At 42.4% G+C, this 26,546-nt stretch overlaps 2 protein-coding genes across 2 annotated transcripts; one reads left to right on the plus strand and one right to left on the minus strand.

The window, feature by feature from the left end:
• The first annotated feature begins 5,444 nt into the window (after positions 1 to 5,444).
• On the plus strand, positions 5,445 to 11,230 carry lysmd2 (LysM, putative peptidoglycan-binding, domain containing 2). Its single transcript, XM_053427148.1, has 3 exons — positions 5,445 to 5,883; positions 7,202 to 7,539; positions 10,484 to 11,230. Exons 1-3 carry the CDS (start codon positions 5,635 to 5,637, stop codon positions 10,533 to 10,535), a joined length of 639 nt encoding a protein of 212 aa, XP_053283123.1. The 5' UTR covers positions 5,445 to 5,634; the 3' UTR covers positions 10,536 to 11,230.
• A 166-nt stretch (positions 11,231 to 11,396) lies between these two features.
• On the minus strand, positions 11,397 to 24,665 carry scg3 (secretogranin III). Its single transcript, XM_053423197.1, has 12 exons — positions 24,563 to 24,665; positions 23,832 to 23,884; positions 23,618 to 23,660; positions 23,220 to 23,435; positions 21,906 to 22,048; positions 21,371 to 21,529; positions 21,058 to 21,292; positions 20,554 to 20,670; positions 17,105 to 17,185; positions 16,495 to 16,605; positions 15,472 to 15,561; positions 11,397 to 12,176 (listed from the first exon to the last, which is right to left on the minus strand). The coding sequence occupies exons 1-12, from the start codon at positions 24,663 to 24,665 to the stop codon at positions 12,058 to 12,060; spliced, it is 1,470 nt and encodes a 489-aa protein (XP_053279172.1). The 3' UTR covers positions 11,397 to 12,057.
• Between the last annotated feature and the right edge of the window lie 1,881 nt (positions 24,666 to 26,546).

Raw genomic sequence — 26,546 nt, forward strand, 5'->3', positions numbered from 1 at the left:
AGGAGGTCAGTCTGCTGGTCTGTCAGTTAACAGGATGAGAAAACGACAGATTACTACTTGGGGGAAGAAGCAGGAATTTGTTTCACTTTCTTTATTGGCTTTTTCAGATTTTAGCTGATATCTCAGATTTCTCATTCATGGATCCTGATTAAAATAAGATCAGGCATTTTCAAGGGAATGATATTTGTGTGTGAAATTTAATGATCAGGTTCTTGTGAATTTAAATGTGGTTTTAATTAAAAGTGTCATTCTGGTTTAATATATGTGCTTTTAATGTGCTTGTGGTCTGAGCTTAGTTTAAATTCTGAAGTCATCTCACAATAAAACTATTTGACAATGGTATCCTTAAACCCCATTTTACAATTATTTCACAGTTTAGTTTTTCTTTCTTTTTGTTTTTCTTTCTTTCTTGTTCCTTTGGATTGAAGATCATTTGACATTCAAACTGTTTTTTCATTGCTTTTATCACTGGGTTTTATAGGAGATTTCTTAACTCTATGCTATATAAATCAAGTTGATTTGTTATAATAACATGTAATAGATAATAATCGGTCAGTCTGATTATTAATGATATGAATCTAGTCCTGGGTGAAGAGGTGGAGCCGGCCGGCCGTCACGCTGACGAGGGTTAAACTTCACTGGCCGGACTCCAGCACCGACTCGCCTCCACGTGAACTGCAGGGTGATGGAAAGAGAAGCAGATGTTGCACAGATATGAACTCGTGTTGGTGCTGACACATTCTGCCCCTCCCTGGATTCTCATCTTCTGCCTTCTGGCACCTTCCACAAACACACAAGCTTTGTTCTGCACAGTCCTGCAGGTGATCGGTGACTCAGCCCTGAACACAGCTCTCTGCAGTCTGCCTCTGTCATGACCTCATGCATGTGGTAAACAAAGGCGTGTAGATAAGGTGGAGGAGAGACCGAGGAAGGACACTAGTTCTGTTCTTTATTCACAAGCTGCCAAGGGTGTGAGTCAATCACTAGAGAAAACAAAGAACTGCACACCGTGTGTATTTGAGAGGGAAGTAGGTCACAAACTGAACCAGAACTCATGATTCAGGCAGCAGGATACAAATAAAACCAGATTAAAAAAAACCTGTATATTGATTTTTTTGTTCTTTCCATTGCTGAAAGGCCTCAAGGTGAGAGCTGACATGTTGGCAGGACCAGTGATGTGTCCTTCAAACACTAACTCATACCTGACTGGGTTATGTAAGCGTCCTGAGTGCAAGCTGTGGACCCTGAGAAGACATGTGGAACATCTGCAAGCATCTGATCCCTGCTGCCCTGAACCCCTGCAACTGCTTGTTTAAGTGTGTGATTGTTAGGGAGGCAAGGCACGTTTATTTGTGTAACACATTTCAAAGTGCTTCACTTCAAAAGCATCTTGATGAATTGTACAAGCAACATAATACACTTCAATAGAAAAGCCTTCAAAAAGAAAGTTAAAGTTAAAAAGGAGTTGAGGGTGAATTTTAAGAAATGAGTAATTGTATGATTGAGTAAGAGGCCGTGGACATTTTGTTCTAAATGTCAGCTTTTACAGGAACGATATCCATCTCCATTACCAGGCAGCTAAGGTGACACTGTTTTATTAATTTCCCTCCATTTGGGTTAAAAATAGCAAGTTGCCTCGGCTTCATAACGTCAAACACATTGAGCCAAGGGAAGGTCCCAGTCCGAGTGGAAAAAGGATTATGAGCAGCGCTGTAAAGTGGTGCCTGGCTCTGGATTCTAATAAAAGGTTTAACTTGAGAAAATCTTTACCGTGACTTTCCGTGACGTAAAGATATGGTTCCCTTCAACAAACTATTTTATACAAATCAAGATTAAGAATTCTGTTGCTGTTGTTCTTTGAACTGTAGTTGTTAATAAATTCCATAATGGCTGTGATGGTTAAATATTTGTGGATGAACAACCCTCCTGAATAAAGTCTCTGTCAAATCAAATGAAACCAAAGGAACCAAAGAAGCTCCCGTTCTTCTAAAGTTTGTCATGTTGACACTTATAGGTGAATAACATTGTGGATAAACGCTGAACACATGTTCAACTTCTAAATGTATGTGTCTATCAAGTGGCGCCATCTGGTGGTTAAACATAATACCATGGCACATGTGCAATATTTAAAATGTCCAACAGGGGTCAGACATAACTCACTGATATATTATGGTGGTAATAGTCGAAATGATCCTGTAGATGTCCCCATCATCTCAAACCATTAACTACATGTAGCTGCATAAATCCCATTGATTGTAAATGGTAAAACAGTCTGTATTGTTAGTACTGTATTTATTTCTAGTCCTGATGACAACTCGTAGCTCTTTACTGTACTTTTATTATTCACCCACTCACACACACGTTCATACAGTGCATCTGTGTGCACTCTGTCCATCACTCATCACTCAAACACATCAGGGGCAATCTGGTGTTCAGTATTTGGCCCCAGGACACTTTGGCACTGGGATCAAACTGCCAACCTTCCAGTTATTGGGCGAGCCGCTCCTCCTCTTGACCCTGAAGTTGTGGTCGATAGACAGCAGTGTAACACTTTGAAAAGTACCTCAATCAATCAAATTGTGTTTGTATAGCCAATATTCACAAATGACAGTTTGTCTCATAGGGTTTAACCTTAAACCTCAACTTTAAGTGATCAGATGTTATTTTTTCCCCTTCTATGATGAATAAATATCAGTTTCTCAATATTAAAGAATCTGAAGTCTTCTCCGGCTCAACCTCAGATAAGGAGGCGGCTCCAGAGCGTGTTGTCATAGTGATGTTGTGACACATGACTCATGGTGTTGTTGCTTCTCCTCCCTCTCTTCATCTATAGCCATGATTTCCTTTGTGTGTTTTTCCTACAGCAGAAGAGAAGATAGGGGTGTTGTCAGTGAAGTAATCTGATTTCCACTGTGGTCCGTCCGCCACTGTAGATATGAATTTTGAAACAATGGAGGAAAATTGCATAATTTTAAACATGAAAAGGATTTGACTCCCCTCCCTCTCCTGACTGTAGTCGACCAAACCAAAGACGAGGGTCTGATGCAACACGAGCATCGAGCTGATTTGCAGTTCAATCTAAAAAGGTGTCATCTCACATTGAGAACATCATTTATAATGAATGCAGCAGCTCTGTCCTCCTGGTCTTTGTTCTGATTGGACTGTTTAATAACTGGATTTCCATCTGAAAATGTCCGGCAGTGAGATTACCAAAGCATCATCTCTAACCAACAGGGACTAATTGAATAAATGAATCATTCACAGATCCTGAATCCATTCGTCGCTCCCCTCAGTGTTTGTCCCTCAGCATATTAGATTTCATGGAGGTAGGACCCGGGCGTCCTCGAGTCGCACCTGCAGCTTTTGTCTTCCTATTAGTTAGTCAATGCTTTTCACCAGCAATGCTATTAAATTAGAGCGCATGTATAAAACTTTGGTGAATTCAGCGCCACTCTGGCTTCTGAATAATCATAATAATCATGAATGACACCAAGAGCGCAGATGAGAGAGACAGGAGGCAGTAGAGATTTCCACTGACCACCATCCAGTGATGAATCCATGATCCATCACAGCGAGTTCAAGCATCGCTCTCATATAACTTGGTTATTTAACTGGGATTTATGTTGGATTTCATTAACGGACTTTCATTTATCCGCCTGTTGATGATTAACTGACCTGTGGCTCCTCAGTTTACTGGACTCCATGTCCATGTCCAGATCTGATAAGGACTGAAGATACACAGGTTTTCATCACAGCAGAGGGAACAGGAGATACTGGAGGCTTTGTATACACGTGAATTTTTAACAAGTTATATGTGTTTGATATCATCAGTGCCATCGCTTAGGCTGTCACACTATACACTGAAAGTATGAATATATTGAAAAGTTAAAATTCAATTGGTACATTCAAACAAAAACATGAAGCTACTACTAGTAAGTGTTCTTAACAGTGTTTAGTCCTATCATGTGGGCTAAAGGATAATTTTGAAGTGAGGAATATAAACACTGCAGATAGAGTGAGAGAAAATAACATGAGTTTTTCTGTGTATCTTTTTTACTTTGATGGGATCCCCTCTGTTTGATTATTCCTGTTCTTAAAAGATGATTAACACTATTGTTAATATAATTTTAGGGAATGTGGAAAATTCTATTTAGGGAATAACCAGTCAATTCCTCATTTGTCAGACTTTATGACACTGATATCCCAGCTTGGGAATAATCTGTCTGTTTTCATAGCTTTTCAAAGCGTGTTGTTTTCCTGCCTGGTCGGTCATGGGACTGTTGAGCAGGTTCCTCCTGCTTCCAACAGCATCGGCTCCAGATGTCACATGCAGCGGTCAGTGGTCACAGGGACCTGCTGAATGTTTCCACATGATGTGAAACGCCTCACTTCATTAACTGTAACACAAAAAAGTGAGTTGATAACAACTCAATCTTTGATCTAAAAACCTCATATTTGAGTCAATCATCATACCAATTCATTTTGTAAAATACCCTTTATTAAATCTATTAATTCTTATTATGGTTGTGGGGCGACATTTAAACTGGGTTAGAATGGGCTGAGTTATTTGTTTTGGTCAGCCGCTTCAGGGCCATTGTTGGGCCAAACCAATGTGTCTATCTGGGAGGCTGTAACTTAAAACTCTTCTTCAAGATGAGGCCTTAAGATTAAGAAGTCTAATATAACAGCTGTTGCCTTAAGGTCCCATTGCAGTGTGTGTAAATTATGACTGTGTAGCATCTCTATTTATTTATCAGCAAAAATTGTTGTATAGATTTCTTATTTTCTGCTAGAATTACACACTTTGTTGTATTAGTGACTTCGTAATCAAGCGAATATGTTGGGTACTTCCTGTTTGAGAAGTTTGGTTGAAGCAAGTTTTAGTTATTCCACTTTATTCTGAATACATTTACCTCAAACTAATTTTGGCATTATTATTTATAACAATATCAATATTACTATTACTACTACTACGTTGTCTTCTTTTTCTTCTACTAAAACTAATACTACTAGTAATAATGGTAGGAAGAATAGGAAGTAGAAGAAGAGACTGTTTTTGTATTCATTAAGCTCAAAATTACTACTACTAGTTCTACTTCTATTAACAACAATGCTCATACTAATACTACTTATCATAATAATAAAAATTACTATTAATACATATACATATATTATTCTCTATTAGTTAATCCCAAAATTACTTTAAGGAAAATGTGTCTACCGGTGATTATCATCATAGAGGCCTACTCCAAGGACCTGCTAGTAAATAATATATATTATTATATAATTATTAATAAAATATATTATAGATAAAAAAAATCTTATTAAAGTAATGAAGATATATGCTTTTTAAATGTGGAATTATTTTGAAAGTGCAACCGGAAGCTGTATCCCTGCTCTTCCTTACGCTCGGTACGTTATGACGTCAACACAACGGATCTGTGACCACAGCGGCTCGTGAGGAGATTCTACCCTGAAACATGCCTCTGCTCCCCGGGGCCGACACGGGGAATGTGACCGGGCCCTGGAGCCTCCCTGCCGCATAACCCGGAGACCCACGTCCCCGCAGCGACGCGACCGCAGCCTCGAAACCAGCCGGAGGCGACGGGGGCCACATCATTGACTCAAGAGAAGATGGCGGAGTTCTCGCCTGTCCTGCCGATGCGGGATGGAGGAGGAGGACGGTTCGGTCAGCCCATCTTCCCTCGCTCCAGGTCCGGCTCCGAGTCGGAGAGCGAGCTGTCCCAGAGCCTGGCCCGGACCAAGATCCGCTCCTACGGCAGCACCGCGAGCGTCACGTCCTCTCTGGGGGAGAAATACATCGAGCATCGGGTTTCAGACAGCGATACTCTGCAGGGCATCGCGCTGAAGTACGGTGTCACGGTAAGAGTACTATACACAGGTACTATACACAGGTACTATACACAGGTACTACACAAAGGTACTGCGAGGACAAGGAACCTCACCTGGACAAGATACTGTATATATTCACTGACATCACTTTATTATTGTGTGATAGCTAGATGGGTTGAAAACTGTACATACTCCCAAAGTAAAGGATCCACACAAAAGTACTACAGTACACAGTAAAGTACTTAATATAATAGCCTATAAACGAGACACTCAATAAAAGAGATGACAAACTATGAACAAGTACTTCTATGTACATTGGTGTACCATCACAACAGTGGGTTTGATTCCCTTCCTCAAACTCAGACAGTGTCCCAAAGTGAACCAGAGGCCACAAGTAGCTCGTTTAACCCTCAGAGGCCTCAGGGTTATTCTGGTGTTTCTAGAATCCTCTTCCTCTGGTGGGAGCAGGTGCTCCGTTTCGACTTCTTGGTTTTACTTTCATTTCTAAAGTAACTGCCACTTCCACAAACCTCCAGTTGATCCAGTAGCTCCAGGTTCATTGTCTCAGTGGTATGTCAACTGAATGCATTCTAACCAGAGATGTTCCAATTCCATTTGTCCCTTTCCCATTCCCATGTCTGGACTGAACCAAGCTGATACCAGTGCATTTAAGAAGAAAACTTTGAAAACATTTACCCATCTGTTTGAATACCAACCCTGTATGGAAGTGATGATGTCATTGATGCATGGCCTCGGGGCAGCACAGTGCAACTGCTGTTTTGTAGCAGTAAAGAAGAAAGTGCATTATGGGAAAAGTAAATGGGATTTAATCTGGGTGAAACTAATACACTCTGAAGACCTGGTGTCTGATTGGTAGATAGATTTGCAAACTCGCTAATGACCAACCCAGAATAAACCAGTATCGGAGGAACTTCACTTACTGGTAGTGGAACATCTCAATTGATTTTGTATCACAGCTTTCAAAACAAAGGGCTTTACAGGCACTGGAGATGCTCCTTTAAAAACAAACAACAGTTCTAGTAATGCATTTCATCTTCCCTGCCTTCTCTGCAAGTGTCTCAGTGAGTCACCATTTATTTAAACTGTGTCTTTGAACTGATTGCATCACATAAACCGCACACACGTCACTTCTAAATGGGTCAACAACTGACTGACACTCTATTAGCAGCATTAATCTGTGTGTATAAAGCCGGTGAGAGTGGTTTCATATCAATGTTTTCACTTGATGAGGCACAGGACAAAAACAGGAAACGATACTGATCGTGGTGTGAGAGCCACAGAAGCCATTTCTAACACAATATCTTTCAATGTCACCCCGATACGCCAGATGGAGCAGGTCAAGAGATCCAACAAGCTGTTCAGCAACGACTGCATCTTCTTGAGGAACAGCCTCAACATCCCCGTGGCGTCCGAGAAGCGCTACACGTTTAACGGACTCTCTCTGGAGTCGCCCGACGGGGACGGTGAGATGGCGGGCCAGGAGGCGGACTCGCTCTGTATTACGCCGGATATTGAGGGACCCTCGCCGCCTCAGCCCCCGCCATCAGAGGACTCCAAACCCACCCAGCCAGAGGAGCTGTCAGCCAAAGACTTCTTACACAGACTGGACTTGCAAATAAAACAGTCAAAGCAGGCGGCGCGCAGGCTGAAAGAAGAGGAAGTAAGGTGAGGCCATGAAAATAAACCCAGGCCACTGCTACTACATCTTACTTGGATGTGAGCAAAAGTTCATGTTTTTAAAATATGGGTAAACTGGTGTGATGGTTGACTTTAGCCTCGTATAAGTAAGTAAACCTGTCTGCAGCCCTTTCCTGGATTGGTGCTTATCAGCTGAATGATCATGAACACAGAGGATTTTTTTCTGCCTTCCAAACTGAGAGTGTTAACAGGATTTAGTAGCCAGAAAACATTTGTATGATGTATTCCAGCCGCTGTAGGAAGATCTTTGAGGTTGGTCACAGCCCCTTTCCCCAAAAGCAATTGATCACAACTCATAGACTCACCATGGAACCACAATCCTCAGATGTTGATCAGAAAAGAGTAGAACACTTCAAAACACCAGAAAAAGCTTTAGACATGTTTTTATATTGTATTGCGGAGGTTGACCACCTGAAATAAAACGGTGGAGTACTCAACCAACCAGGCTCAGCGATTCGAGCCCCGCCCTGAAGCTTCCTGTACTGCCCCTGGAGCAGGGTCTTATTTGGGGGGGGTCAAAGGATTTCCCAAAACTATGATTTAGACCCTTGTCCTTGCTTAGGAAAAGCTCAGAGTTCCTGCAAAGGCTCCTTTGAACACAGCTTCAGGCTTCAGATCCTTGTAGGAAATGAGGCCCAGACTCCGAGGTCCCGGTCAACAGGAAATGCAGACAAAGCAGGCAAAATGTATTCGCAGATCCAAGATCGCAATCGGGGCTCTCCAGATCAGATGTGCTAGTCAGATGCCCCCTTTACGCAACACTCAGGTTTTAAAGCAGCAGTTCGTGTCCAATCAGGTCCGTCCTCGTCCTCCTGACAGTGCGTGCTGAGACAGGGACCGTTTCACATCTGCCTGGTCGCGAGGTAGTAATGGATGCTTGGCAGATTCCCATTCATAGAGACACAGGCTTTGTTGCTATTATCAGTTTAGTCAGGACTGAGTCACACCCCTCTCCTGACACAAACACAAACACACAAACACACACAGTTTTTCCACTTCACAGTTTTAACACATTTCTCTCATTCTGGAGTTTTTTCTGTATGAATTCCTGTGGCAGCTCATCCCGTTCACCTCAGTGTGACATTACCCTTTCTGGTCACTGCACCAGCATCAACTGTCCATTATACCTAGTTCCTATTATCTGGTGGTTAAAACTATGCGTCACACTACAATTCTTCCCTAAAGAGCATAAGGGAGGGACCTTCTTTCTGGATTAAATCAACTGAACAGCTTATTCCTCATCATATCCCTTTAATTTACTGAATAATAAAATGTAGGCTTTATACAATTTAGTTTTTCTAAATAGGTTACTATGATATATTGGAATTCTTTTCTTTTTTTTCAGCCTAAGAGCGAGAATTCCCTCAATGAATATATAGTAAAACATCCCATGACTGCATTATATGACTAACTCAATTGAAACTAATTTAAGGGCCTATCTTAATTGGCAACATGTGATCCACGTCATTGGTCCATGTGATACCATATGTAAGCAAAGTATTTCATTATTCCAGAGCCACTGACTGGAATCATATTTCCTTCAGTTTCGCCAGGACGTGCCAGTAACTGTAAACCAGTGTCGTGTTTGACGAAGCCACGAGCCTCGAGCAAACATGGAGACGCAGGTTTTGTTTACCTGCGAGCACGAGGAGCGAGCCCAGCTTCAGGATCAGCTTAGCGTCTGACTCCAGCCACATGTCAGGTCGGCCTTTAGACAAACACAGGACCACTTTGTTGTATCGGTCCCAGAGAGCAAACACAGAGCCGCACGCCCGCCTGGCTTTCTCCTGAGGAGGAGTCGAACCACATGAGTCACCGACAGGAATGTAATGTGGAACCAGCTGGTTGAGACATTACCTTTTTACATTTGATCAGTAACTATGGTTTGACATTGAGACACTTTTTTTAAATTTAAATTCTTATTCCATAAACTCCATCAATATTCTACAATCCTGCAATCTGCTGTTAGGTCCAAACACATCTGTCTTATCCCTTAACATTTATTATAATCATTTGATAAATTATTTATGGTACAAAATTATGATGTAGGATAATTAAATGAGAGGATTACGAGGACAAACGGGCGGATTAAAGAAACACAGATGCCAATCAAATAACTGTTGCTTTGCATAAATATATTAATTCTGTAAACAAAGGCCCAGGAAGTGGAATAATTCCTCTTCGCTGGTTTTGTTCATGAACAAAGAAACGTCATTAATCTGATCTTGTTTAGTATTGAAATTCTAAAGAACATTAACTGTCGTCTTGCTGACAGAGAGACTAACATAGAATTTGCTTAAAGGTGATTCTGCCTTCCACTGCATCCCCGGAGGAAATCAATAACTCTGGAATGAATTGGGCCAATTAGCTTTTCTGAGTTTCTTGGAAAGTTTCAAGGATTGATCACCGTGCTCCTTCGGGATGTTTTCCAGTCTGAGAAAATCCCCCACGCTGTAGAAACTTTCTTTGAGCATTCTACTTTAACTGTTCTCTGTCCTCTCTTCAAAGCTACAATGTAAAGCCTCTCTAGTTCGTCCTAAATTGATTTCCCCAACTCTTCCCCTAATTAGTAATATTTCTCTGCAGCCAGGCTCCTCTATCAGTTCTGAGTGTAGCAGCTCCTTTGACAGCTTTTATTTGTGAAACTAGTTTTTGCAAAAAATCATTTAAATGAATGATGTTACTCCAAGAGATTTGTTTGCGTTGCACTAAGAGGCTCTGCTCTGTCCAGATGAGCCGTCAGCCTCGACGTGGCCGTTCGATCAGACTCATCCATTATTCACACGCTCACCTTAGACACTGTGGTGACGAGGACAGGAAGGGGGAAGCTCGTCTGTGTGGGCAGCTATATTAAAACGTGTTTTCACTGGAAAGGAAAATAAATGGTTGTAAATCTTTTTCTCATTTGCAGGAGCAACGAAGACGACTACTTGGCCCCAACAACGTCGTACCAGGAGATATGAGAGACTAGTCTGTTTACCTGAGGCCCCGTTTCCGGAAGCACACACACACACAAACAAACACACACAACCACAATCTCAATCTCCTTACTTTTCTTTCTTTACGTTTTTTCTTTTGCCGAACCACGTTGAACAAAAGTGTCATGTTTGCCTTTTTATTTATTGTTTTGCAGTTATTATGATGTATATGTTTTTGGGGTTTTGTGTACAGTCTTACAGGGAGAGGGAATCAGAGCACATGTGGCCATCCACTCATCTTATGCTTCTGAAGCTGCTGTACAGAACGCACCTGCTGCACACATACACACACAAACACACACACGCACGCACACGCACACACACTCTGAATGCTAAGCAACTCCAGACGGATTAGCTTGTTAGACTTGCTAACTGCTACCGCTGTTCTCAATCCTCCTCTTAGCATAGTAACATTGAGAAGCATCTTCAGGCCTTCAGCTTCAGTGTTTACCCAGAGTGAGCGCACCGCTCTCAGGGGCGGTGGACGGACTCCGGCCTTTGTTCCATTTGCCTCCATCGAAAGCTTTTTGTTTTTTTTTGCTTTAGGAACAGAAGGGACGGCTCTATTTCTTTTTTTTTGAAGTGTGAATGTATTATTTATGTGTGTAACAGATGTTTAATTGTGCTTTTAAATTCTGTTGTGTTTTGTTTGGAGAGATTAAACATGTATTTAAACCAGACGTGAGGCTCTCGGGTGTTTCCATGGCAGCACAGGTGCATGTCAGCCACTCGTGTTCCAGCTCAGTATCACATCACGGAGCACACGGGTACAGAAAAGGCAATGTTTTAATTGCTTTTACATTTTTAGGAAAAAATCACAAATATTTACATTTAAAAATACTTCATCTTGTGTCTCTAAAGAGATGTTTAAATGTTGAACTCACAGAGACATGCAGAGAGCAGATGGTACAGACATCGCCCCCTAGTGGGGGTACAGCAGAACAGAACAGAAGGAGTACACGCAGGGCACCGGCATGATACACAACAAATATATTTTTGGTCAAATAAAAAGCCAGAACACGATCTTACATTTACGCTGGAAATAATAAAGGTAATAGGCTAAGACAGGTTACACATAATGAGTACAATTTGATATATGTGTGTTTTGTTGCAAAAGCAAAAGGTTTTTGGAAACTGATTAATGTGAAATCTACTGCATGATTCTCTCAACATTCATTTCTCACAGGAGTCGGGTTTAGAGTAAATGCTTGCGTTTAGTCGGACGTGTGAGTTTATTTATGCAAAATATTTGGATTTGTCTCAGTATTCGTCTATTCTACAGATTATTACTCTGACCTCAGCGTACATATATATTCAGCTGTGGGAGCTGAGGGGAATTATCTGTTTTTCTTTCATAGGAACGTTAAATCCCTTCATACATATCGGGAATGTCTGAGAGGGGAAACAACTCAGCAGGTGGTTTTGAGTCCTCAGGGTTTTGTCGGAGATCTCGGGGTCAGATTCTGTGTTTTAGGCCAGAGGAGGGATGGAGGATGGAGGATGGTGTTTACAAGCTGCCGTAGATCCGCTTGATCGTGTCTCCTTCGTCCTTGGCGATGATGCCCTTGTCGATGTAAGAGTCGACCTGCTGGTCCATGAAGTCCTTCAGCTTGGACAGATCGTAATCTGGAAAAAATCAGACACAAGGAACAGTTTTTAATCATAAAGGCTCCCATGGCAGCATCATGAGGGGATCTGCAGGATCGATCAGACTTCAGAACACCAGCGTCTTAAGACAGCACACCCAAACAAGCTCTAATCTGTTAGAGCCATTCTTTATCACAGGATTAAGGTCAGACTAAGCATGTTTGTCTCGGGTTACGGAGAGTTAAGCATCAAATGAGACCAAACACCAAAACATCAAAACATCACAGAGTATCACAGTATATTTTTCCAAGATGGCACCGTACGAGTGGCAGCTAGTTACAGCAGCTCCGGCTACTGAAGTTCCCCGTTGTGTGGATCCACAAAGTTTTATCTTCTCTTATCTTATAATCAATCAATCGATCAAACTTTATTTATTTAGCAAGTTTCCAACAAAAAGATGGATGTAAACCCTAACCCTATTTTTATAAGGAATTAAAAGCACCAGATTTAGATATTAACAATCAATAATTAGAAAAAACAACGATAACAGAAATTTATATAAAATAATATATTTAATCAACAATAACATGTTAGAAAACAAAATAAAAATAAATAAAATGATAATACTAAAATAATAAATCACTTCATAAAAGCCAAACTAATTATGTGGGTTTTTTAATTTAGTAATTCGTTTCAGGAAGTCATTTCCAAAAACATTATTATTATTATGTCATGAATATTAAAAGGAGCTTGAATCCCCTTTGCAAGAATATTCATCTTTTCATGAAGCACCATTTCGTTTTCACCTTGCTCCAGACCAGTCACTGTCACAAGGCTAAAGAAGGATGTGGCTAAATTTAGAGCTGAACCCAACCTGACTCTGTCCCATTCATCAAGGTAACAGACGAGTCTCAGGACGCAGCCAAACAGCCGCTGCACGTCTCCCTGCAGCAACTGACGAGGAACAGACGGATGGAGGACGACAGAGACGTCCCACCACAACCTCTGCACCTTCCCACCATCGCATTTTACTGCCGCTACAGATTTATTGCAAAGGTTCAAGATACCGGCCTTTTGCCCTATGACTAACATGACGTGTGTGTGTGGGGTGGGGGGGGGGGATTAACGTGATGTGATTAGAAGCCGCACCGCTCCTCTCCATCTTGTCTGTGAGGAGGCTGAGAGCCAAAAACAGGATGTGGCCTCCCCGTCCATCTGGTCCTCTGGCTAATCTGTTTGGTGTGTAGGCGTACACAAACACACCGAGTCCCCTCACACTGTCCTGATGGCTGCGTCTGCTCGAGTAAACACAACAAATGGCCCGTCGCCTACTCTGTTACTATGACACTGTTCTGTTTTGATAGAAAAGCCTTTTGTTTTCCTCCGGCTGTACTTTATCAGAACAGAAATGTGATTTCAATGATTCAAATATTACTATTAATTATTAACATGAACTGTATTTGTTCCGATACTATTTGTCACTTCCCGATACCGATTCTGGCTCAGGATAAACCCTTTGCATAACAAATAGAGAGAATGAATAGAAGTTCTTTTTTTTTTATCTAGTTTGAAAGTCATAACTGAAAAAAAAACACAAACAAATAAATCTTTGAATACACAACAATTAATTCATTTCAATAACTGGAAATGCAAGTGGTTCCATACGCATCGAAAAAACTAGTTTGTAAAAGGCTAAAAAAACAAATGGACTCAATAAAATCAAGCTAATTAAATACAAAGAATACAAACAATTGACTAAAAATACAAATAAGACACAGATACAAATTAATAAAAGGCTTTTGTAAAAATATTTGAGAAGTGATGTAACTGATTCTGTGTAAAGAGAGAAGTAGGAGAGCAGTTTTAATAGGGTCCTCGGTGAGTTAGAAAACGAGTCCTGGTGGTGAATCATTATAGTTACTTCGAGTCCTGCACTGGGGAAACTGGGCAATTTTGGGATCAGATTTTGCGCCTGTGTGTGTGAGTGTGAGTGTGAGTGTGTGTGTGTGTGTGTGTGTGTGTGTGTGTGAATGTGTGTGTGTGTGTGTGTGAGTGTGTGTGTGTGTGTGAATGTGTGTGTCCCCTGTTCCTCTTGTTCTGACACCATTATCTGTCTGTCTCCCCTGCCCAGGTCCCTGACAGGCAGGCGGGCAGGGAGGCTCCATGTTGTCCCAGACAACCCCTCAGCACAGTGGAATGCTAATGAGACGTCCCATAATAACGCCTTGTTGGAGATGAGCATCAGACAAAAACTTCCCTGCTGCTCCCCCCCCCCCCCCCCCCTCTGTGCTGCCGCGCTATGAACTCGGTCTGAGCTCCTTCTTTCTTTTTCAGGTCTCACTATCCTCACCCTAACCCTCGCTCCCATGAATCTGGGTCAAACCTTGTTTTTCATCAGAAGTTCTTCGGCCGTTGAACCATTTTTTTCCGACTCACTTGAGGCCGATTCACCAATTGATCGACTCAGATTGCATCGGACCAGTGAACAGCAGCACTGAATATAAATCTCACTGAGCTAGAACTTTGTAATTTATTTGTCCCGGATGTCCCACTGGGTTGCCTACCAGTGGACGGACTGGCCTGAATGGTGAGGATTCATTAACATTTCATTTTCCTCTGCTTAATTACGCACCACTGGGCATTGATTTTCTTACTGGGGAGAGGGCCGACAGGGGGCTTCTCCAGTTTGACGTCAGACTACCACAGATTAAAGCTCATGGGTCATGTGCTGATATTTACAGTATGGATGTGACAGTTAATATAAATGAACACACAAATACTATAAAACCACCACAAAGACGTAACGGTCAGACTGTGGCTGAGTCTGGACAAGGTGCGATTCCACGTCCCTGTCACGCTCACATGTGCTCATGAAAGTGTAAATGTCGAGGAACAGGTAGGAGGGAATAAACCAACGGAGCATTATTCCTCATATCTCAAGTAATAGTAGTGGGACAGACTCATCAAGAACGCTGCATATTCATGAGCCGTGGAGCGAAGTGGCTCTCCGTGTGGTGTCCCACGCTCATTTTAATTGCAAATGGGGGGGGGGGGGGACAAAAGAGGCTTCAAATCTTCTGTTCTTCAGTGCATCGCCTCAGACCTGTCTGTGACCCACCACTGTTCACTGAGGACTCGAGGGTTTGCAGATGAGTGCGTTTTCTAGTTCAGGCTCTCAAGGCTCAGGGATTGTATGGAGGGGTAAAGCAGTTTAGATATTGTCGCTCTCTCATCCAGAACCTCACTGCTCATTTGAAAACAACGACTGTCGAGCTGAGTCACGTCTGCGTTTCGGTCTTTTCTCATCTATTGAAGTAAAGAGAACCCGTCTCACCATCTTTGCCTTCCTCTTTGTTGTGCTTCTTCAGCCACTCGATGTTCTTCCTGATGGCCTCCAGATAAGCCTCCGACTTGCCGGGTGTATCTGAGGAGAAGAGAAGGAAGCAATAAAGAAAATGAGTCACACAGAATCATATTCCCTTTAAAAGTGTTCGAGAAAAGAAAAATCATTGAATTTCCTTTCACTTCTTCCATGGTGGGTTAACTCCCTGATGAGCTCAGTTTCTACTTTACAGTAAGGCAGTGATTTCTGAGACTTATCAATTATTTAATAGAAAGGATTTTCCCACAGCAGGACTTGTACCTTATTGTTTTAGATTTCAGTTGCAATGGGAAAATGTTGGCAGCCAGATATGTGTTTCCATTTTAAACCAGCAGCACAAAAAGAAACAACGTGGGTGAACGGTATATTCATGGCCAGAGGTGGGTTGAATTGACATTAACCATAAATCAAGATGAGGTAGTTGCTTAACCACAGATTCCATTTGGATCATAACACATGCTCTATTTTTCTATAAATAATATGTTATGCAACTGGAGGAAATCTGTTCCAACACAGAAAACACTGTTTAGATTCGACATTACTCAGGATTTACTTCATTTCCTGCTGAAACAAATTAATCCTGCTTCATTTTACCTTTTATGCGTGTGTGTGTGTGTGTGTGTGTGGATTAGAGTAATGAACAGGAACAGTTTAGTGAATGGGGACAGAGAATAATGGCCGCTGTGATGAGTTTTTTCCTGTGACTGTAACTGGGGCTGGCCTAGTTCAGGGACTTAACCATGATTCACTCTAGCTACTCCGTGTTCTTTACTTCCTGTCGGCCCTGCTGAGCGAAAGCAAAATGTCTGAACTGGGACCAGTCACTGAGGTGGAGCGAAGAAGATGTTTCCAACTGAACTGGTGTGGTGGGAATTTGCTACATTTGATAACCATGAATTTATTTGGAGCAAAAACACAAACAACAAGTGAGTGGTGCAAATAACAAGGAAACTCATAGATCGTTTTTGCACTGACTGGGCTCAGATGATGGCTGCTCCTCCTTGGTTGAGTCTTTCAGGTTCTCGTATTCCTTCTGCATCTTGGCGGCCTCGGCCTTGGTGTTGTCATCCTCATCCAAGAGTTTACCTACAGACAAAAAAGGGCCCGGACATTAAAACATAAAAAATCTGTCGCTCTGGTATTGTTGGATGTAAACGTAGCAGAAGTTTGTTTAAGAATAAATATAATGTTACATCCCCGTTAATCACTGAATGAGAGATGTTGTGTTTGGTCTTGAGCGTTAAAGGTGATAGTGGATGGATTCTGCTATACAGGCTAGCTGTTTCCCCCTGTTTTCAGTCATTGTGCTAAGCTAAGCTGTTGCCTTAATGGACAGATCTGAAAGTGGTACATGGCCCTTTTCATCCAACTCTGCTGGAAGGCAAGCAAGGAGAAATATTTTCCAAAACTTCAAACTATAGATTTTGTCAAATTATAATACGGCCATCTTTCTTACTGAGTTTATACAACTTCAACCAAAAACGTACAACTCCACTGTCGAATGAACTAAATCCCCTCTGATCACGCTGAATAAATTAATGTGATTTTGTTGATTTACAAATGATAGTGTGTACAGGCTGTTTACCGTTGGGCCCGATGAGGTCAGGCAGGAGGGACTTGCCCAGCTTGTTCTTGGTCTGCATGGCGATCATGGCGTCCAGGTTCTCTGCAGGTGGATGAAACAGGACAAATATTGACTTAGCATTTAATCAGCGTCATTTCACTCTACAGATGATAAAGGAAAAAGCACATTAGCGTTTGAAAGCCCCACGTTTTCCCTGTGTGACTCCGAGGGCAATTATCCTTAGAAACGAGTTTACACTGATTAAATAAAGGTAGGCTTTCAAGTGTGTGACGTAGAACACGTTTTGATATTTCATTGATGCTTTATCAACTGAACATTTAAATTAATAATGAGAATAACAAGCTTGTATTGGCCTCCGGTGATCCACATGTTTCAAGTCTAAAGTTTTATAGTAGAACTTATTAATAATAAATATAAAGCCCAAAAATTAAAAATAAAACCAGATTCATTTTGGAAGTCCTCTGGGTGTGCTGTCACAGATCACCTGTAGGGGGCTAAGCGTTTTCCAAGGGATGAAAAATATAAAAGACCCCAAAACAGATCATTTGGCTCAAAGGGAGTTAAAGGTCAGGATCTCTCAGGATTAGTGTCGGGGTAAACAAGTGGAAGCAGATGTTTGTGAAGATCACACACACACCAGAGGTCGGCTGAAAGGTCATCCTCTAGTTCAAGTGAAAAGCTTTTACGCTAAATCCCTTTATTTTGCATTTAGAGGAGCTATTTTGACGGATTGACTTTATTGAGGATCTGTAAATCAAGGTTTGAAAAACAATCGCTGGGGAGAAAATATACAATTCAATATAAACATGTGATAAATTCATGTAACTGTAGGAGTAAAATGTGTCTTAATGAAGTTTTATTAAAGAGGTTACGATACCTCATTTCTGTCAGGGGGTTAAAATGTTAGAAACTGATTAACATGATTTAAAAAACTTTAAAAACTCCAACAACTGTTCTCTAGAATCTGTTGTAATCTGTGATCTACCTGCTCAGCCTCGTGATTGATTAGTGATGCCTGCAGAGACCTTAAGGGGGAGCTCTCTGTGCCAATGCCTCATTATCGGTGAACCTCTGAATATGTTCGCTGAGATGTTTTATTCGTGTTTTGTTCGTTTTAATCGTTTTAAAGCAGTAGTTTGTAATTAGTTAATTGTCAAAGAGTTAGCTAGCTTAAACTCCTCCATCAGTATCTTACGCAGAACAACCTGAGGTTAGCATGGCTGCTACACATCTGTATTTGGAGTGTTTTGCCCAGTGAGAGACACGCATAAGGTAATTTATGCTGTAGCTTTGTTTGTGTGTGTGATTACTAACTTAAAATGTGTTAAACTTGCTATAATGTTGTTTCTAATATTACACTACTACTGTCTCACTGATGACATTTTATTTCTAGTTTTGTGTTATTTTATATAAATTACCGCTTGTTATGCAGTGTAAAATAAAGTGCAACAATTTATTAAATAATGCTTTCACATTTTACATGAAGCTAAACTATCAAGAAGAGAAAACATGCCTATGATGTAGAGAAGGTTGGTTATCGATTTTTCCATGACATGAGTTTTATAATAAGTATTATTGATTGTTTGTTTGTTTGTCTTTATTAGGCTGTAATGTCTCTAATTCTAATAATAACGGTATTGAATATGTGGATATTAGGAAACAGTGATAACAAAGACATCAGAGATACACAGAGGCTGATGCAGCACTGTAACTGAGCATCAGAATTTATCTCATCTACATATGCTCAACCTATCTTTTATTTCTTTTTCTCTAACTGTCTCAGTTTCTTTGTGTTTTCTCTGAGGACTCAAACCGCCTCCTCCCACCTGTAGCACAAAGCCCATTATTTCAATCCTCGTCCTCTACACACAGACACACACAGACACACACATCCCCTCCTCTCTATCAATCTATCTGGAGGCCGTCATCACCCTCGGGCGGATTAGCCGTGATTGACAGTTGTGTGTATTCAGCTTTGTATCTGGATGACTCACTGGAGCATCACAGCCAGTCGGGAGTAGAGGCAAGGAGGTGGGCATTAACATGTTGCTAGGCAATGGTGCTCTGTCCGTCCTATTATCTCCTCTCAACCTATACAACCATAAGGGGCAGGGGTTGCCTAGGAGACCCAGGTCCTCTGTAGTGGTATACACCTGTTTTTGTTCTGGTGTACAACGTCAGCACTGGTCATTTGCTCGGCGGTAATGGAAAGAACAAAACTCTGCTGCTGCTGCTCGGGGTCACCTGAAGGAGCGGATGATCCTTTTACAGCCTCCATGGGTCTGCTTCAGTTACAGGGCTTGATTCCTCTCTCTTACACTGGGCTGATACATTACACACATGACTAAAAATACATCTTATATTTGCTTTGACAGAGCTATTAATTGGTTATTAGAGAGAAATCAATCTGTAACAGTTTTCTTCTAAGTTCCTCAAATGTGAGGATCATCGTCCTTGCTCGGTTTAATTTCCCCGTAAAGTGAAACGATTCCATTTTGGATTTCTGGATATAAAAGGAGCAGTTTGAAGTTATCCTCGTCAGCTTTGGAACGAAATATTTTAACACATTAATCGATTGTTATTATAAACGGCTAATATCCTATTATTAACCCTCAGAGAATAATTCATGGATCTTGATGAAAAAATGAACTTAAATATGTTTTTTTAAAGTGACTTTCTCTGAGTGCTATTCTAGTTATACATTGTATAAATAGAACAACTAAATCCTTCCATATATGAAAGAGCGTATCATTTGCATTTTCTCTGTCTAGGACTAAAGAGAGAGAGAGAGAGATGCTGGTGATGACAGCTGCCTCCTAAAGGTCCCTGACCTTTCCACCAGTTACTGATTTGTCATGGACAGCCATAAAAAACATACAGTCTGGTTTTGCAGCGTGCCCCTGACACTAATCTGTCTGTGCAGGCTTCACACTCCACTGCACTGAGTGAAGGAAACATTAGCTCGGCTGAACGGATATAATGAAAAAGCACATAGAGAGAAATGTATGTGCACTAAAGCAATGGAGAGGCAAAGTTATATTTCAACTCTGAAGCTTCTTATTATGTCAATATATAATGTTACATAAGAAAAATATAAGCAAACCACATAAATTAAGATACAAACTTCCAAATTGAAGTTTATTCCACTTTAATGGATTAAACTAGCAAAACAATAACTTTATAACAGTTTTGTTAATTTAGTTCAAATTCAAAAAGCTCATTACTTTAGAAAAGACCATTAAAGAAATAACTTAAATCAAGATTACATTGAATTTTTGATGGGAAGGTTGGAAAAAGGCGGAGCTTTAGTTAAAACTACAAGAATGAAGTGTTGACTGTGTGCAATATAATCAGCATGTTTCACATTACTTAATTAACCACAAACGAATCTCTCCCCCCCCCCCCCCCCCCCTACACAACAAATAAAATGCGCTGGTGTTGCGTCTTACCCAGATAGGACACGCCCTCCTCCGGCGTGATGGTGCCGTACTTCACCATCATCTTCACGAAGTCGATCAGCGTCTTCATGATGGTGATCAGTGTCTCCCTCTCCTGACTGTCTTTCTCTGCAAACAGCAAACCAGAGGAACCATTTGAAACCAGCCCCCTCCCAGTGAGGCTTATTGATGGTATGTTGGTTACCATGGTTTTAATGTTGCCACACAGTGTGTGGCTATGGGGTTCATAACCGAAGTATAAATAATTAATATTGTGTCTTTTAGCCACACTTCCTGGTGAAGATGTGTCAGGGGGTGGGGGTTGGGGGGGGGGGGGGCAAAGGTGCCTTAAACAAGCAGTGACTCATCTTTGAAAATAATATTGCCATGACAACGGCGGTTATCTGGTCCACTGGTCTGCATCTGAAGATCTTCTATCTCTGGACAGAGGATTTGTCTGAATCACTGGTTTTAAACCATCACAGGATCCCCGGGGAGTGGTTGTGTGATGTGTACCTGAGTTGAGGCTCCTGAGCAGACGGTAGAAGTTGGGGAAGTACTGCAGGTCCTGGAGCCCGTCCTCAGGGCTCACCTCGTTGCCTCCTGCAGCGTCTTTGTCCAGGGCGCCGCCTGCTGCGTCCGCTCCGTCTTCCTCCACGTCCCTGTCCACCTCGTCCTCAATCTCATCTTCATCCTCCGCCTCGTCCTCCTCGTCATCGTTGTAGCGGCGCCTGGGAGGCTCCCACGTGTCCTGGAAAGAGGTTTTTCTGTTATTTTTTTGCCTTCTGCATGATTACCATTGTTCACACTCTCATCAGTTCAGCTTTACCAGGTTGACGTCTGAACCCTGGTCGTCCTGCTCCCCCCCGATTTCCTGGTCGTTGCTCTCCGCGTCATCAATCTCGTTTTTCTTGGCGTTTTTGGTGATGAGGTCCTGGAGCGCCTCGGCCACCTGGTACTCCAGCGTGTCTGCCTGACCGTCTGTGATCTGCAGAAACACAAAGAGACGCTTGTGCGTTAGAACACGCACTGGCAGGAAAACACTATGTAACACTATCATCTAGATATCCCCTCGGGGTGCAAATTGAACACGGCCCAACCAATTATTGGCTGTCGAAAAAGCAATTCACAACCGACACCTTGGAACAAAACATAATTCACACGTCTCTGCCTTTCCTTCTGTGGAGGAGAGAGAGAGAGAGAGAGAGAGAGAGAGACAGAGAGCGAGAGAGAGAGAGAGAGAGAGAGAGAGAGAGAGAGACAGAGAGCGAGAGACACAGAGAGCGAGAGTTCATGTTGAGAAAATGTCATGCTCCCTGCTGTGTGGACCGAGCTGTGTAGGAGAGAAAGAGCTCAGAACCTACCAGCCCCAGTTTGAGGAGTTTGGACACGATCCTGTCGAACACCCCTCGGTCGTCCTCCTCGTAGATCTTGTTTGCGATCTTCTGGACGATGTCCTCAGCTGTCAGCATGGTGCCGTCCACCTGACGGAAGCTCTCTGGGTCGTCTGAGAGGAGACCACACGCACGTTATCGTCTGAACCTTAAACACGCTCTTTAGCAGGGTGGATGTACAGAGCATGTGTTTCTGACCTTGTTGAGTTGAATCAATAGCTACAATAATCTCGAATGATTTTTTGTTGTAGGGAAATTTGTCTTTTCGAATTCTCTGTCTATTTCGGGCCTTTCTCATATATCATGAATCATCATTATCTCCTATTCAGCATATTTATATCTGCATTACTAAGGAAAAATGAAGATCCTTGCATCCTGTCTCTTGCATAACAGTCCCCGCTGTGGTCCACACACACACACGCACACACACACACACACAATGAGAATAAACAGTGCCAGGATACTTTTGCCTGTAAAGAACGGCTGAATCATCAGTTATGTACTTTACCTTTAAACACTGGCCCTATTCTTGTCTTGCTCGGGGAAATCAAAAATGAAATCCACACTGCGCTTGCCAAATGTAGATGTAGCGTAACCCGACAAGCTGCTTGTCATTGCAGGACCGACCGCGCGAATCGATGAGGCAGAGCACTCAGCATCTTGTGTCTGAGTCACCTCACCTCCGAGATTCTGCTTTATGCTGATGACCGGAGTGGAGATCGGATAACATGCATGATCGGTGCTGATGAAATCTTTTGTGGGTTTAAGTCAACTTTAAAATCCAATAATAAGAGGTCATGAGACAGCAGGGCTTTGCTGGTTTTCTGGTAATTTTGAAATGAATCTCAAGATACAAGATTGGCTATAAATGTTGGATATTTGGAGACTAGAACAGACGGCATCTTGTATTTTCACACATTTCTCCACATGACTTGGACACGGTGATGTTTGTGTATTTTGTAAACAAGCACAGTGACCATGTAATGGTTAATACCACGGTGAGAGGAAGAAGATAATCTCTCTCTTCTCGTCATGCACGTGTCCTGTCTTTGACTCCTTCTATCTGCCTCTGCTTATCCTCATCACACGCACATGTTTCCACCGCCTACTCTTTCTTAAAATGTCTGCCTGGTGGCCTGCCAACCACAGACAGAAGCATGCGGCAAACAGCCAGCGGCCTGCTCTTGGCGATGGGGTCAAAGGTCAGGCCCAGTGTTTAGCAGTCTATACTGGGCCAGAAAGTGCACTGTGCCTTGTGACAGGTGTGTGTATCCTGGTACTTGCCATCGTCCATTCCGGTCTTGGTGGAGTCGTAGTCCTCAGCCAGCCGCCGGCTCTTGGTGGAATCTGACTCATCGGGAATGTACTGATCGTCCTTCTTCACCGGTGCCATGGCGGAGTCCTGAGATTTCTGGCTGTCGGCCAGGGACTTGAGCACGGTCAAGTCATCACTATCCTGCTGAGACTCGGTGTCCTTGGCTGCAGTGGGAAGCCGGCTCTCTGAAAGCAGAAACCACACGTTGAAACCTCAGATACACAAGCAGCTCCTGGATGTGGCTCTGACACAATCGTTACTTCTCAGTGCAGACGAAGCTTGTTTTACTGGAAGTGCGGCAACATGAATCCACTCAGCAGGCGGAAATAAAGTCATTAATTGATCTGAAATAAAGGTTTCCACTTACCAGCCGACTGGACTGCAGCCTTCACGCTGTCCGCCTCCACCATCTGATGGAGAAGACAAACATTTAACAAAGAATTTCCGCTCAGGACATCGGCTCAGATTAATAACGTTTGCCGGGCTAATACCCAGGTTGTTTGACAAGTGGCCATGAAGCCCATTTGGCCGGATATTGGAAGTGAGAGTGAGTTATGTTGACATGGACACAGAGGGCTTACCTGCTCCTGTAGTGGTTTTTCTTCTGTCAGCTGCCTGTTGTACAGAGTTTTATCTGCAACACAGAAAGAATATTGCAGATATGTGATATTAATAATATTTCAGTGTGGTAACACATATTAAAAATGGTTGCTTTTTTTTGTTCTCATTCTCGTTTCACACACTTGCAGCTGTCAGACTCATGTGTTCGCTCCTGCTCTCCTCACTCACCACAGCAAAGGCAGAGCTTAAACGGATTATCAAACAAAAGATTAAACTGCGGCGAAAATAGACCTCGAGCGGCCTAACAGGCGACCGGGCTGCGTTCAAGGACCCAGCACCGGAGCTGCTTGTTTCCTCTGTTTGATTCCGTCAGTCTAGGTTCTCTAACTTCATTAAAAAGTGGAGCTACTCGGACTGTGTAAGGAAAACACGCATTTAACCTGAGCAAAGAGGGAAAGACATATCTATAATGTGCATTTAACCGCTCATATAGAGATGAATGGTCAAATTGAGTTCAAATCCTTGCAGGTTATTCTTGTGTTATTCAGTGATCGGACCCTTGTAACGGGACTGTTTCTGACGGGAGCACGTGCTGAGTTGTACTGACCTCATTGCACTTGGTGTCGCTGGTTAAATATCCTGTTTAATCACTTTTCTAACATTGAATTCTCTCTAACGTGACTTGCACATAAATCCTCTACAGTGGAAATGCACAGGGCTACAGTAACAAGCACGCTAATGGCGAACTCACCATCCGATGGAGCAGTCGGAGTGGGGAAGCCAGAAATGTGGCTCACTGCATTCAGAGCGAGGAGCTGGAAAAGCAAGAGGAGGCCGACGCATCTCGACGCCATCCTGGAGGCTTGTCTCCGGGTCCCTGCTCGCTCCTGAACGTGTGGACAGCTCCGCTCCGTCCGGCTCCTGGTGCTGAATCCCGGGCTGCAGCCGCTCTGTGACGCGCACCGGGCGGGGAGGAGAGGTGCTCGAAGCTCCGCTGGTGCTCCGTGGAAACCGGGTCAGCTCAGTGTAGTTACAACCAGAGGAGCAGGGAGGCTGTCGGAGCCCCGTGTGAGATTCAGCATCACCTGCCCAGGCTGTAATAGAGCCCCGAGCTGCAAGACCCGCCCCCTGGCTCGTTACTGAGGGAGGAGGAGGAGGAGGAGGAGGGAGATAGGAGGAAGAGAGGAGGAGGAGGAGGAGGAGAAGAAGAAGGAGGAGGGAGATAGGAGGAAGAAAGGAGGAGGAGGAGGAGAAGAAGAAGGACGAGGAAGAGAGGAGAGGATTAGAGGAGGAGAAGGGCACTGCAAGAAATGAAATAACACAGAGACTGTCATAGTTTTTTTATTTAGTCAATTTAAAAATCTTTTATTTTTTACATTGTGAAAATAATTATAGAATAACAAAACTAAATTTCCTTTAGGATGAATACAGTTATTTCTATCTTTCTATCTATATAATTTTATCTTTCTATATCTCTGCCTCTCTCTCTCTCTCTCTCTCTCTCTCTCTCTCTCTCTCTCTCTCTCTCTCTCTCTCTCTCTCTCTCTCTCTCCCTCCCTCCCTCTCTCTCTTTCTCCATCCATCCATCCATCCATATAAAAATAGTTAATTAAATAGTAAAATACAATTTTTCTTTTAGAAATTCACATTTTTATCGTTTTGTGCAGCGCACACACCACATAACAGATACAGTACAGATCATTTACACAGTAAAAGGTAATCCCCCATAAACTTAAAGTGAAGCTAAGGTTGTAAAGACAAGAATTATCATATATAAATTTAATTTAATATGGGCCCAGCTTGACATAGAGACATAAATGTTCCCATATCTCATGTAAAGCTCTCCCAGTGTTAATTTTACCTAACAATATTTTCATGAAGACATTATTTTGACATGGAACATCTCAGATTTTTGCAGCCGTGATAAGACCAACTTTGAAAACACAGATATTGCAGTATCAGTTTCCTGTTGTCCCAAGTGAACATCCTCAACCAGCACATAAACTCTTAATTTACTCATTGTCAATCTACTATTTCAAGATTGTCTAGATGAGGAAAAACTGCTGAGTGACGTGTTTTTCTTGCAGCGTTGCAGCGTAGAGGACCCGCCCATTCTGTGCGTCACTCACAACCTGCGTCACGGCTGTAGATCTTCCACTGGCCGGCAAACAGCAACCGGTATTGAACCAGCAAACAATTAGACACACAAACAGAAGAAGGGCAGATTAATTAGGGGCCATGTTTTATGGCCACGTTGCTCACATACAAGCTAAGTGCATTGTGTAGATGGGGGGGGTATAGGCTCCAGAGTTTCCATAAACTTAATAAAGGAGGGGGGGGGGTGTTCCACTTCATTTGAGATGCAAGATAATACTTTATTTGCCTAAAATTCTTAACATGCTCATTTAAGATAAACATGTTGAATAGGAGGTTAAAAGCTGTAGCTCATCACTTCTCATTGGTCCCTTTCCTATAGAGCATCTATTCCCAGCAGGCTGTCTGGATGAGGGGACATATGATTTGGATGATGTGGCACATCACTGTTAATCCTCTGCTCTATGAAAGGCCTTATGTCTGAGATTAACATGCAGCCTGCGAGCTCACCGACTCGTCTTCTGTCCGAGAAGTCGTTTCGCTTCACATCACACATTAGTTTGTCATCACGACGAGCACTAAACAACTTTTAAATATGCACTTCAATACGTTTCCCTTTGGCTGCAGAGTGAATATGATTT

Source organism: Pleuronectes platessa, chromosome 1, assembly GCF_947347685.1.
Source record: "Pleuronectes platessa chromosome 1, fPlePla1.1, whole genome shotgun sequence".
Lineage (NCBI taxonomy): Eukaryota > Metazoa > Chordata > Actinopteri > Pleuronectiformes > Pleuronectidae > Pleuronectes > Pleuronectes platessa.